The 13,650-nt window shown below is 38.8% G+C and overlaps 1 protein-coding gene across 2 annotated transcripts; it reads left to right on the top strand.

Moving 5' to 3' along the window:
• Nucleotides 1-1,344: 1,344 nt before the first annotated feature.
• LOC129775483 (6-phosphogluconate dehydrogenase, decarboxylating) lies at nucleotides 1,345-9,632 on the top strand. Of its 2 annotated transcripts, XM_055780277.1 has the most exons (5): nucleotides 1,345-1,551; nucleotides 5,995-6,103; nucleotides 6,225-6,339; nucleotides 8,201-8,445; nucleotides 8,515-9,632. In XM_055780277.1, the coding sequence occupies exons 1-5, from the start codon at nucleotides 1,541-1,543 to the stop codon at nucleotides 9,481-9,483; spliced, it is 1,449 nt and encodes a 482-aa protein (XP_055636252.1). In that variant the 5' UTR covers nucleotides 1,345-1,540; the 3' UTR covers nucleotides 9,484-9,632. The 2 variants fall into 2 exon arrangements, with proteins under 2 accessions (XP_055636252.1, XP_055636253.1); XM_055780278.1 differs by lacking the exon at nucleotides 5,995-6,103.
• The last annotated feature ends 4,018 nt before the right edge of the window (nucleotides 9,633-13,650 follow it).

Raw genomic sequence — 13,650 nt, 5'->3', positions numbered from 1 at the left:
TCTGAATGACATTCAGAGATTTTCCTTTAGGTTTAGGTCGGAAGAAAACAACCCATGGGCCAGTTCCAGTTGCATTTTCTGGATAAACCTTGACACGGGGTGGAGACACAACAGGAGAGGAAAGCGGGGTCGATTGTTGAGCGGGAGCGGAAACAGCAGGGTTGGGTGGCGTGATCGGGAGTTCAGCGGGAGCGGGAGCGAGGGGGAGCGAGAACGGGAGTGGGAGCGAGAGGAAGAACGGGAGCAGGAGATTGAGGGGGTGAAGAGGAAAGGTTTGCAAATTTTCTTGAGGGGGGCTTGTTTAGGTGGGTTAATTCCTCCCCCGAAAAGACTTCTTCTGAAGGGGGAACGCGTTTAAGCGACTTCCCACCTCCCGTAGATGTGGGGGGATAGACAGTGGATTCAATCTCCATGTCAACGGGTTCCCCGCATTCTGCCATATAAAGTGGCAGATGTACAATTTTTCAGTGATTTTTCAATCTTTTTTCTGATTATTTAACCTACTAAAAACCTTAATCTAATAAAAAAATATACTTATATCGCACATCCGTGCGGTTGAATTAGAAGGGTTCCCAGCGAACCGCGTGTCGATCGTACAGCACAGCTGCAACGGTGTATGGCTCCACAGTGCGATGATGATTTCGATGACGATGATATGGCGATAAACAAAAAAAACAAAAAAAACGCCTCTCTGGTTTCGAGATATGTTATGTAAAAAATTATCAGATTTAAAAAAATATAGACCATGAAAACTATAAAAAAACAAATACATTCAATAATAGCGAAGCCAAAATTCAATTTTTGTGCAAAAAAAATTTTTTTGGAAAAAGTGGAAAAAAATTGATTCGGACCACCCTAAAATGGAATGTGTCACCCTAACAAAAAAATATAAAATCTAATGGCCACTCCACAAGGATCTGAGGACCCCTATATCGGTTTGGCATGGAATGGCTGTTTTAAAATATAAATACAGTATTAGTGTAAAATGATTACAGGATTTTGTACCGTAAAACAATATACTTCGCACTATGGATGAATTGTTCTATTGCATCGTTTATGGACGTTCATCGCATATTACCAACTCAATCAATACAATACGTTTCAGGATTCTCGTGTGCAAAACCCAAACTCTCATAATACGCTTGTTTTGACTGCTTTTTTAGTTGTGAACATTGAGCGGCGTGCGCCGCTCACAGATACACTTTTGAGGCGTAGAGACACAAATTACGTGACTATCACCACTCTTTCGGTATGCCATTCGTACCATTCGGTAAGCTGGAGGGTACGCTCAACTAGCACTAGCAAACATCGCGAATAACACCAGTTCGTGGGTTATATCGTATGACTTTTATTCCCAGTCATCGTTTCAGCTTGTTCAACTTCACTTGTTGGTCTTGCGTACGCGAGTGGTCTGTCGTCTGTTTTCCATAAAAAAAAGGATTTCACCTTTCGTGTTTTATAATCACATAGTGTAATATAGTGTTGAATCGCTAATATTCTTTCCAGATTATTTTTCTACGTTACTAAACTGTCTAGCAGGATGACTGAGCCGTAAGTACTGACTTTGCAATTAAGTATTGTACTCGTATATGTTTGAAATAGGATATACTCCTGTCACTCGCCGACAGAATGCACTTGAACTATTAGATAAATGTTTTCAACGATCGTTCTTGCATGAAATGTACCTTCGTATTTGTATGAAACAGCAGATTTTTACGTTGCACTGATTAGCTTGAGGTATAGATAATTTGGTTGTAGTTTATCCAGCATTTTAGTAGACCTTGACTTAGCGAAGGTCAGTGAAAAGCGGAAATCATGATTCTTCAGCTTAGCAGTTATGAGTGTATTCAACCTCTCTAGGCTTAATGAAAGTTGGCCAAATAATTACGTTTGGATCAACCAGAAGCGATGCGATGAAATGTGTTGTAAAATAGGCAAATTCAGAATTCGATATTGATACAATTTCAATACAACAACTGTATATATGTCATTGAGTCATGGTAATTATGGAGATAAAATTGCTTATTGTATCGTTTACCTGATATATTGAGTGAATTAAAAGAAAATGGAAATTGTGAAAGGTCAATTAGAAAATCAATAAATGAATAGTTCTGGGATTAAACCCAAGAACGTTCGCTTAATAAGAAACCATGAATGTTCGAAAGTATGCATTTCAAAAAACAAATTTTGGACGTGTTAGAGGCGAATGAACTGAAAAGTTTCAAGTCTCTCAAAGCCAAAAAAAAAAGAAGAAGAAATTTTGGTTCGCTGGGTAAGTTAGTTTTATAGAAATATCGGAATAAGTTATAACCCATAGGGGTACTGGAAGCAAGGTGGTCAGTGGGCGCAGAGTGGTCACCCGCTTATTTGGTAGTATAACTATTGAATATTTATGCCATATTGATAGTCACCTTATGTTTGAAGAATTTCATGACTTTTGAGCATGGATGCCAGGTATGAGATGCCACTGAGAAGCCTTACTTCTTTTGACGATATTTTCGGCCATATAGTAGGAATTTTATGGAAATAACAGGTCGTATGAATAAAAAAAAAGTATTTACTTATTCTGCCCGTTTCCAAGTAAAGTAAACTTTCCTTGTATTTACTTGAATCCGTATGAATAAAAGTTTACTTTACTAATTTGATTTTCGAATTCGAACATAGTTTTTACTTTGTCAAACATCTATCAACTGATTGTTTATGTTTCGTTTCAAAACGTTTTTTTTTTTTGGACAAAGCGTGAATTCGCGATGAAAAAGGAATAGTGTCGACGTCTGGTGACGACTTTCAATTAGGGACCATAGTTTGGGTCCCTATCTCGTTAGTGTAATACCTATCATATTAGAAGACACGAAGCCAGTTTTCAAATGTTAAAATTTGAATGAAAATGTTCATATCATGTTATTTAATCACTTAAAACACTTTTTTCCGACTTTTATTTAACCCTTTGTCTATACATTTCCAACATCATTACTGAAACTTTTCATTATAATATAAAGTTGTCTTCAAAAACAATATTCGTAAAAGATTTTTTCACCACCTCAAACAAAAGTGTTTTTCATTTAAACAGAATGCCAAATTGGTACGGAAAGGTTATTTTTCATTCATAATTTAAATTTTAAAAACGTGTTCATTCCGACTGAAAATCAATCAATTTTTTACGCCCCCCTAAACTAGTAAACGAAGCTCAATGCCATCAATGCGGATCGTTAACTTGTTTAACTTCAAGCGCAAGATAGCAGCATTAAACATAAATCGGATATGACATCAAAACGAATGATAGTGTTTTCAGATCCAAAGTATGCTCATGAGCATACTTGATAATAACGGAGTAAATACTTGATGAATGTTGTTTTATTCATACGAAATCAGCTAAACATCCATTTTCGAAAAGTAAATACTTTGTTGTTTCTTTTATTCATACCAAACGTAGTAAAAACTTAATCTCACTGCTCGACTGCTCGAATGAAGTAAAGTAAAGGTGAATTTTGTTTTTATTCATACGGCCTAACATCTCTCAAAAATCCACATACACTATCATACTGGAATGGCTTCACAAAATCAATGGTCTTCACAGTAAGTCAAAAGTCTTCAAAATGACCTGGTATTTCTGCTTTTGAGTCACATTAGAGCTGTCGCAAAATATAAATAAAAACTAGAAGTGGGATATATCTGTGATATAACCGCAAGGTAGATGTAGAACTACCGTTGGCTCAGTAATCATTTATTTGAATTTACATCTGGAATAAATTCTTAATGAATGAATGAATGAATATTTTGAAATATTGTTGATTTTTTCTTGTTTGTGTGTGAGTGGATGAGTATAAATATGGAATTGTTATTAACATAAAATTCAACTCTTCCGAACTTGTTGGTGGTCCTGAAAAGAGCCGATAAGTTTGAGTGGCTTTGTAAAAGCAACTGAAGATATTTGATACATTTCCGTGAGGATAGTACGCGAGATTGTTCACGACCATTCCATGCGAAAGCAGAATAGAAACTGATGCTTATGGATTGCATCACGGAACACCTAGTCGAATGTGTGCGAATATTCCTTTGTTCGAGTGCAATCTCAAGCAAACAGTTTTCCAAGACACCTCCATGCGAAAGCAAAATAGAAACTGAGAGGTTGGCGTCGGCATCATGCATCATGTCTTAACCGCAGTTCAATCGCGACTGCAATTGCGGGTTTTCAGCTATTGAAACAATTTTTTGGATCAATAAGTAATAATCATTTAAATCTTGGACATTTTATCTTTTGAATGAAGAGGGTATCATACCAATTCATTCAGCCGCCATAGAGTAATTAACGTTCAAAACCTTGCACTCTAAGCGTCTCTCTCTAGTTTCCGAAACTTTGAACTTACACCCCGGTACAGAAAAACGTAGTCCTACGTCAGAACAGAAATTGCTCTCTCAATAGCCATCCAGCCGTAGTTTTGTGCGCATCGTACTAAGGATTTTTTTGTGAAATTTAGTTTAAGGTAAATAATGTTGGTTTGTCCGATTTAGGGTGTTCTCAAGTAGCTAGTAAATGCAAATTGATTTATCTTTATGAAAATCAAACATAATCAAGACGAGTTTGGGTTTGTTGAAAAGCTTCAAGTCTCTAGATGCAAATAATATCATAAGGCGTTCAAATTGTTCATTTTTTACGGTTTTAACGTTTTTGTTCAAATAGAAATCATGATCATGGTTTGTCCACCTCTGAAAAATTAAAAATGATCATGGTTTGTTCGGTTTTAGAAATCACCATTTTTGAATGAAAAAAATTCAAATTTTCAAGTAGAAGTTGCATTTCTTATTGTTTGAGTTTCCTGTCATCATTTTGATCCATTAATAATTTAGGCTTTCTTCTGAATATTGTCTTTTATTGAGCTTTGTAAAGGAAAACAGCACTCAACACAGAAAAACTTTATTTCTGTGTCGCGCGACGGACAACAAAATAAAACAAACTGCAGCGCGCCAAGTGGTTGCCATAGTAATCATGTGGAAAACTAATATCAGTAAACCGGACAAACCATGATCACAATTGAGATCATCGAGATTCGGTAAATACATGATTTAGATATATAAATCTGATACAAACGGTGTGCAAGTATGATGTTTACAATATTTGTGAGTGTTATAATCCAGAAAAGAATTACGTACCGAATAATCATCTGGTGGGTAATTAAAAATTAGCTCAAATGTGAATCCGTAGAAACATTCATCCAACATCCATGAAAGAGACAATTTTATTTATATTTTTTGAAGCATTTTTATACCTGATTGGACAAAGGTACGCTGAACTATAGCATTAAAAAAGTGGACAAACCATGATCACATTTTCGACTGGATAAACCAATATCATTTACCTTATTCAATCTAATATCAGTTTGGACGACTGTTTACATATTCTAGAAGGGGTGAACCGATATTTCGTTTAAACTCAGTGATTCACATATAAATTACTATGATGTTTGGAGCCAAAGTGGTCAGTGGTAATAACTTACAATGTTCAAACAGAAAGCTGATATACCTTATCACATTCTGCTCTTAAAGGCGAAATTATGCGGAATGTTATGTGTTTCTCACTACGTTTTTTCAAGTATGATAAAATTTAAATTACGACTCGAGGTGAATAGGCCAAGCTTATTTCATGCTTGTTCCTATTATTTTAATAATGCTCTAGACAAATTTGGATGAAAAAAAAAATCATAAGTCTGTCCCATTTAGTATGATATATGCAAGTTACCACTTTACCTCCAGGCCAAAAAAAAGTTATATTTTAAAACTTTTTTTTTTTCTAATAATGAAAAATGTACTATTTTTAATTTTTATGATAAAATTCGTTTGCTATCTTAAACGCAAATAAGTTGAACTACAATATTCTTCGAAAAACGATGATTGAAGCGGTATGTGGACCCAGAAAATGGGCTTATTCCTTAGGGTGACCACTATGTCCCCACTTCCCCTACATGTATTAATTATAAATTATTTTTCCCATCATAGAAAAGCCGATATCGCTCTCATTGGCCTGGCCGTAATGGGTCAAAACCTTATCTTGAACATGGACTCGAAAGGTTTCGTGGTATGCGCGTATAATAGAACTGTTGACAAGGTACTTCAAAAAATTCAATATTCATTGCCTTGACGTCACCGTTACAATAAATAGTTTATTTGTGCACTCAGAAAAAAAAATGTAGAGACAATTCTTTTGCTTTTTCTCATTAACTTTATAGGTTACTCACTTCCTCAACAACGAAGCCAAAGGAACAAAAATCATTGGGGCCAACTCGCTTCAGGATATGGTAAATAAACTGAAGAAGCCACGCAAGATCATGATGCTGGTTAAGGGTAAGGATGAAAACTAACGTTGGTTGACGTTTTTTAACCAATTTTTGTTGTTGTTTTTTTTTATTTAAATCGTTTATTTTTACAGGCTCAGTTACATAGGTTTAAAGGAGCCGAACTCCTTACTGTATTGTTACTAGTATATATATACATTTTTCCTTAATTCTAATGTTAATAATATAGGAAACCGATTACTCGCGGTCGACTCGAGTTTAGCAGGGTGACATATTTTCTTCAGGAAAAGGAGGGGATATGAGGATATATTGACAATGATCACACTCACACACTCAATCACACTCATCACACTCAATTCTTAAACCTATCTTATATCTAATATGTATTTACATTTCATCTTATTCTTAAGAAGGGATCCGATCTCTCACAAAGGAAAAGGAAAAACTAAGGGTATAAGGACAATCACACACGAAGATCGATAGCTTTAAGGAATACATATATTTGGGACATGTAATCAAGGTCTAACCGAGCCAACACGTCTCTCACCGGCACCATGGGCTGCCTTCCTCGGGCCCGAAGGATGTCTTCTAAATTCGATCTGGCGACAAGATACAGCTCGCACGACCAAACAACGTGCTCGATGTCGTGGTAACCTTGGCCACAAACACAAACATTGTTGTCGGCAAGATTAATACGAAAGAGTAGCGCATCTAACGAACAGTGATTGGACATGAGTCGGGAGAAGGTGCGAATAAAGTCCCGACTCAAGGATTTTGTTGTTGTTGCACATATGGAAAAAAACTTATTGTATTAAGCCAGATAAAATGTCATTGATAGAACGAATCCCTCGGTTTTTTTCAACCTCCAGTAAACTAATATTTCTATCATTTTCCGTAATAGTAAGTTTTCATATAAGTTAAATTAAATTGGGGACATAAATAATTGTTATGCTGTAGAGAACGTTTTACTGATATACTGATCACTGACGAATAGCGTAAATTCAATGAAAAATTACTCTTAAACAATATTATTTCAACATTTTTCCCACACAATCGTCGTGAATGGACGAAACCCAATCCTTTTTCCTTTACATTAATCAATATGCTTCGTGAGTCATGCAATAAAGCAATTTGAGGTCACGATTGTTCTCAACAGCGATCCTGCGATGGATAGGGTCATCTAGAGGTGACAGAATGCAATCCAGAGTTGCATTGGTTCAAATAAATCTACAGAACGCACTAACACTTCCACTTCAACGAAGTGGTAAAAAAAACTAGTAAATAAAATGCCGATCATGAATAAATACTACTACCATGAGGTACCAGATAAGAACTTGTGCCGGCTTTCTGGGATTACTCACACTGCATCGTTCATGTTTACAACATTTTAATCCATAGTGGAAGTGAAGTTCAACTGCCGTAGGCAGGAGACAACTTTACACATAAAACACCTCAACGCATTCAGCCGCTTAGGGTCTCCAAGTTGAAGCACGACACCGCTAAAACTGGGGCACGCGAAAGTTAAAGGTTTTCGTGTTTGCTGTTGCATAACAGGTTGCACTTACAACAATAACCTTCAAAGCGGAATAAAAATCCTACACAGAAGAGATCGTGCATTGATCTTGAAGTTGTCGATTTTGTGGCTACCCTTTCGGTTTATTTTGTTTCAATAGGAAACCGATGTGGTGATTGTAGTGACAGACGCACCCCTAGTAAAACGTAGAATCTCATAAAACTCGATAGTCTACCAATTCTCGATTATGTCGCGCACATAAATTTGCAACACTAACGTGGTAATGAAAAAAGACTGAAGGTTGAACAGATCTCAACTCTAGCGGGACAGTCACATGGTCGGGGCACCTTATGTTTAACTCAATTTACTCTAATTGCTTCTTTTTTTCTCATTACAGCCGGCAGCGCAGTCGATGATTTCATCAATCAGCTGCTTCCGTTGATTGAGAAGGGTGACGTTATCATCGATGGAGGCAACTCCGAGCACCAGGATTCTGCCCGTCGCTACGAAGAGTTGAAGGCCAAAGGCATCCTCTATGTGGGTTCTGGGGTTAGTGGAGGCGAGGAGGGCGCTCGGTATGGTCCCTCGTTGATGCCCGGTGGTCATCCGGATGCGTGGCCGTTGATTAGAAATATTTTCCAGGTTTGTTAATCCACCTAGCATATTCTGGCGCAGGAAGTTTAATCTTGCTCCAATTTATTTTCATTTTAGGCTATCTGTGCCAAATCGAATGGTGATCCGTGCTGCGAGTGGGTCGGTGAGGGCGGTGCTGGTCATTTCGTCAAAATGGTCCACAACGGTATCGAGTATGGTGACATGCAGTTGATTTGTGAAGCGTACCATTTGATGTTGGCTCTCGGGATGACCCAGAAGGAGATGGCCCAAGAATTCGATGAGTGGAACAAGGGTGTATTGGATTCTTTCCTGATCGAGATTACACGGGACATTTTGAACTACAAAGACGACCAGGGATACCTGCTGGAACGTATTCGAGATACTGCTGGCCAGAAAGGAACTGGCAAATGGACAGCCATCGCTGCCCTTCATCACGGAGTTCCTGTGACGTTAATTGGCGAAGCGGTCTTCTCACGTTGTCTCTCCGCTCTTAAGGAAGAACGAATCAAAGCCAGCAAACAATTAGCTGGTCCTAATGTGAGGCCATCGGTTGCCGATAGAAAGGCATTCCTGACGCACATTCGCAACGCTTTGTACTGCGCCAAAATTGTTTCATATGCCCAAGGATTCATGCTGTTGCGTGAAGCTGCCGATGAATACAAGTGGAATCTAAACTATGGCGGAATCGCCTTGATGTGGCGTGGGGGCTGCATAATTCGTAGCGTCTTTCTTGGCAACATTCGGGATGCTTTCGTGAGGAACCCACAGCTCTCGAACTTGTTGCTGGACAACTTCTTCAAGGAAGCCATCGTGAAGAATCAGCAATCGTGGCGCGAAGTTGTCAGCCAAGCCGTACTGTGGGGGGTTCCAGTTCCTGCGATGTCCGCTGCCTTATCTTTCTTCGATGGGTATCGTTCGGATCGTTTACCCGCTAATTTACTGCAGGCTCAACGTGACTATTTCGGGGCGCATACATACGAGTTGCTCGGTAAGGAGGGTAAATTTGTGCACACCAATTGGACTGGAAAGGGTGGCAATGTTTCGGCTAGTACCTATTTGGCCTAACTGAATGAAGCCAGCACCATTTCCGAACATGATGCATTCCCGTTTCTGACAAGAGTACAGATTTTTATTAAAAGTTGTTATTTATTGTTGCTTATCTTTTCGCTTTCGTAATTGTTTTCCATGCAATAAAACGCTTGCCAAGGATGAAATATTTTAAATGTATGTAGAACATATCACATCAAAAAAAGAAGGAATATCATTTCTGTTTGTTTTGTTCCCAAAAATTCTAAGCCCTTGGAAGAAAGTAGATTTAGGTCACCCGCGTCGATGTCCTCTAACGTGAAACTATCGTTAAAATGGATCAGAACACTTGTCGTAGTGGAACATACGATTGGCAGTTGCGCATGGGAATAATCTGGACAGACCCTTCCAAACAAGCTTTGGTACGAAGAAAAATTTCTTTGACGAAAAATTACCCCGATTCTACGATCTCCGAACTCCGCTGCCCGCTCTGGAAACGAAGCACAGGATAAGCGTAAGAACACACTGGACGGCTCTCCCGCGCGGATTTTGTAATGACAGATCGCCGCGGGGCCTCGATAATGAAATGTGAATGAGATAAAACCAAGCCCCGGGCAAGGGGATATGATCCGCGAGTCAAGATGTGCTACAAATTTAGCTGTCATTGCCAAACCTATCAAATTACTCGGCGAACTCAAGGCAAATCTATGGAACAAGGTGCGCCCATTCGCTAACTAAAAAAAGAATTGTTTTTTGAAAAAAAAAAATTATGTGAAATGTAATGATCATGATGATCACAAGGGTCTGAATGATAATATAAAACGTAGAACCCTAGGTTGATCACTTGAAATGTAGTATTATATTATAATGTAAACCAACTTAAGAAATTAAAAGAATTTAAGTGAAATAAAAGGGTTTGAACGTAAAAACGTAATGAATATAATGAATATAGCAATGAGTATTTCATAAAGTATCAGTATATTCCACAAATTGTGCTCAATCGTCTTAATTTACTTTTGTGTATTTTTTAAATGGCTGCAGAAAACCACTTCACGTTTTGACCCACCTGGTAGTATGATAAGTGCCTTGTTTTACACCAGCTTGAGAGTTTGGCAGTTCTCGCGAGTGACAGTGGTCGCAAATTGCATTTGCGACCCGGACATGTTTGACGCTGTCAAATCCTATGTGCTAGTATACGGATGCCCTCAGGCTGGATAAAACACATAAGGCGGGGCGGGTGTGTGCGGTTCCAATATCACTGTTGTAAGGTTCCTCATACGCTGCGGTGGGTCGATGGAGATGATGCGCCGCAACGGTTTTGTGGGAGTATTAGTGTTTATGCGCTTTTGATAGGTGTAAATAAAGCAAGGCAATAAGAAATGTACTCTCAGGTGAGCCAATACGTGAAAATCATTCTGCGGTCATGTAGCTGCGGATACTCGAATTCCATCCAAATTGTCGAGAAATGCAATATTTTAGACGTTTGTGATCAACTTCTCTCTCCCTCTTGCTCAGGTAAACATCCCCTCTTCCGTTTTCCACCATTCTGTCTTTATATACCGCATCTCTCATCCGCTTACTATCCAAACAGTTGTACCTTGTATCATAGACTCGTCTTGCATCCGTCTAAAATATAATAAGCCGAGAGCCGCTTAATGTGTTTTACTTCAAGTTCCTGCTGCGACTTGTCATTGCGAAAATCGCGCGGGTGAGCCGTCTAGTGTGTTTCCACGCTAATGAAATGTGAATGCGATAAAACCAGCCGGGTGCTATGATTGATGCTAGGATCGTTAGCAAAATCTCAAGCAGAACTGTCAGTGGGATACCCAATTCATGTGAAAACAAAGGGAAAATGTCAGTGGGATACCCGATATGTTGGCTCCTGTCAGTGCAATAGGGGTTCTCTAAAGATGTCACCCACCTGGATAAAACATATACGGCGGGGCGGGTGTGTGCAGTTCCAAAATCATTGTTGTACGGTTCCTTGTTCGCTGAGGTGGCCCGATGAAGATGATGCGCCGCAACCAGGGGTTAGACATCAATTGAATATAGGCTACTCAAAATCAAATTCAATATGGCGTCATTTGTTTACTAACATGTCATTTACGAGGATTGAAATCATTAAAATCACGGAGATAGTATGCTTTATTTTTAACTGCATGAGCGATTTTCATACTTCGGTTTCACATGGAGGTGTTCAAATTTAACATGGAATTTAAAGTTAGCCACTATTCGACTATATAACCGGACCGAGTTGTAAACAATAGTAATTGATAGAACCAAAATGTCAGTAAACCGCAGCAATATTGGGTAAACCGGCAATACGAGGAATTTGACGTTTTAGTCATACCCCTGGCCGCAACGGCTTTGCGAGAGTGTTAGTGTTTATGCGCTTTTGAAAAGTGTAAATAAAGCAAGGCAATAATAAATGTACTATCAGGTGAACCAATACGTGAAAATCACTCTGCGGTCATGTAGCTGCGGATACTCGAATTCCATCCAAATTGTCGAGAAATGCAATATTTCAGACGTTTGTGATCAACTTCTCTCTCCCTCTCGTTCAGGTAAACATCCACTCTTCCGTTTTTCTCAATTCTGTCTTTATATACCATTGTACCATATATTCGTCTTGCATCCGTCTATAAAAATATAATAATGGCAGATAGTGAAACCGTCGGAAGCCGCTGAATGTGTTTTACATGAAGCTCCTGCTGCGACTTGTCATTGCAAAAATCGCGCGGTAGAGCCGTCTAGTGTGTTTCCACCAGCCGTATGGCACCCGCCATGTTTTTGGTGCCAACATCTCAAACGTCAGAAGTTTTTGTTTTCTTCAAAACAGCGATCCGCGTTGACGGCAGTGGGCTTCGTTTACTAGTTTAGGGGAGCGTCAAAGAATAGCTGATTTTCAGTCGGAGTGAACATTTTCAAAATTTAAATTATGAATGAAATTTAGATTTTCCATATCAAATTAGTATTCTGTTTAAATTAAAAACATTTTTGTTTGAAGGTGGGGAAAAAGTCTCATACAAAAATTGTTTATGAAGACAACTTTATATTATATAGAAAAAAATCAGCAACAATGTTGGAATTGTATGACCATATGGTTGAATGAAAGTCAGAAATACGCGTTTCTAATAATTAAATAACATAATGTGAAAATTTTCATTCAAATTTTAAAATTTGAAAACCGGCTCCATGTCTTCTAATCTGGTGTAATCTCTACTAACGATTTTGGGACCCAAATTATGGCTCTAACTTGAAGTCGCCACCAGACGTCGGCGTCATCGCGAATTACCAATTTACCACCATCTGACATATCGTGATGTCGATGATGAACTTTTACAGCAGAGGGATAGTGAGATAGGCGGTGACGGTAGGTAGAGTGAGATAGCGATAATCGTGTCATACACCTGGTTTCCACGCTAAGCTTCAGCGTAAGGTGCTACAATAAGGTGGAACAATATGTCAGAATTGCTATTCAGCCATTACTTGAGCTTGAATTGACAGTGGCCGAACGTATTTACAAACAAACGGCTAGAGTTTTCCGAGGGAGAGGACAACAAATGACTTGCAATAAATGAGCAATGGGGAGTGCATACCGTTATGTGTTTGCTGCACATAAATGTTGTTTTTTTTCGCTGTTGGCATCATTGTTCTGATTCGGTGACTGCTGCAAGTCATTGTTTCATTGCTGTTTCATGGGACCAGCCAAAAATGAAAGTAACTTGAAAGTAACTATAATACAGAAAAAAGGCATGTCGTTTCCCGGTGACTGCTGCTTCAACTGGAGATTAAACTGATCTTACAGGTTGTGGGACACTATAGCTGGTTCGGTTGAAGCCGGCCCAGCGTAGGTAACTATTGGTATGGAGAAAACGCTCTGTAGCATAAAAAATAGACCTGGCTGTTTCAAAGCAAAAATATTCGCTGTTATTTTTCATCCCCTCCGGTATATTCCATGCCTCATCTTCATATTGTCGAAAACGAACCACCTGTCAATTCCAGCTCCTTGCTTCAGCGATGAAGAACTGACAGCGATAAAGGAATTGGTTGATGCCCTCGAATCAGTTCTGGTCGCTGTTGAACTGCTATTTCGGAAAAACTGCACCCTTTATGAAGTTGACGTTGGATTGAAATTTATGCTAGAACAGCGATCGAGCAACCATCAGAAATTGCAGTCCTTTCACTGCAGAAAAACATTTCGTC

Source organism: Toxorhynchites rutilus, chromosome 3 (genome assembly GCF_029784135.1).
Source record: "Toxorhynchites rutilus septentrionalis strain SRP chromosome 3, ASM2978413v1, whole genome shotgun sequence".
Classification (NCBI taxonomy): Eukaryota; Metazoa; Arthropoda; class Insecta; order Diptera; family Culicidae; genus Toxorhynchites; species Toxorhynchites rutilus.
This window is presented reverse-complemented; position numbering and strand designations above follow the sequence as displayed.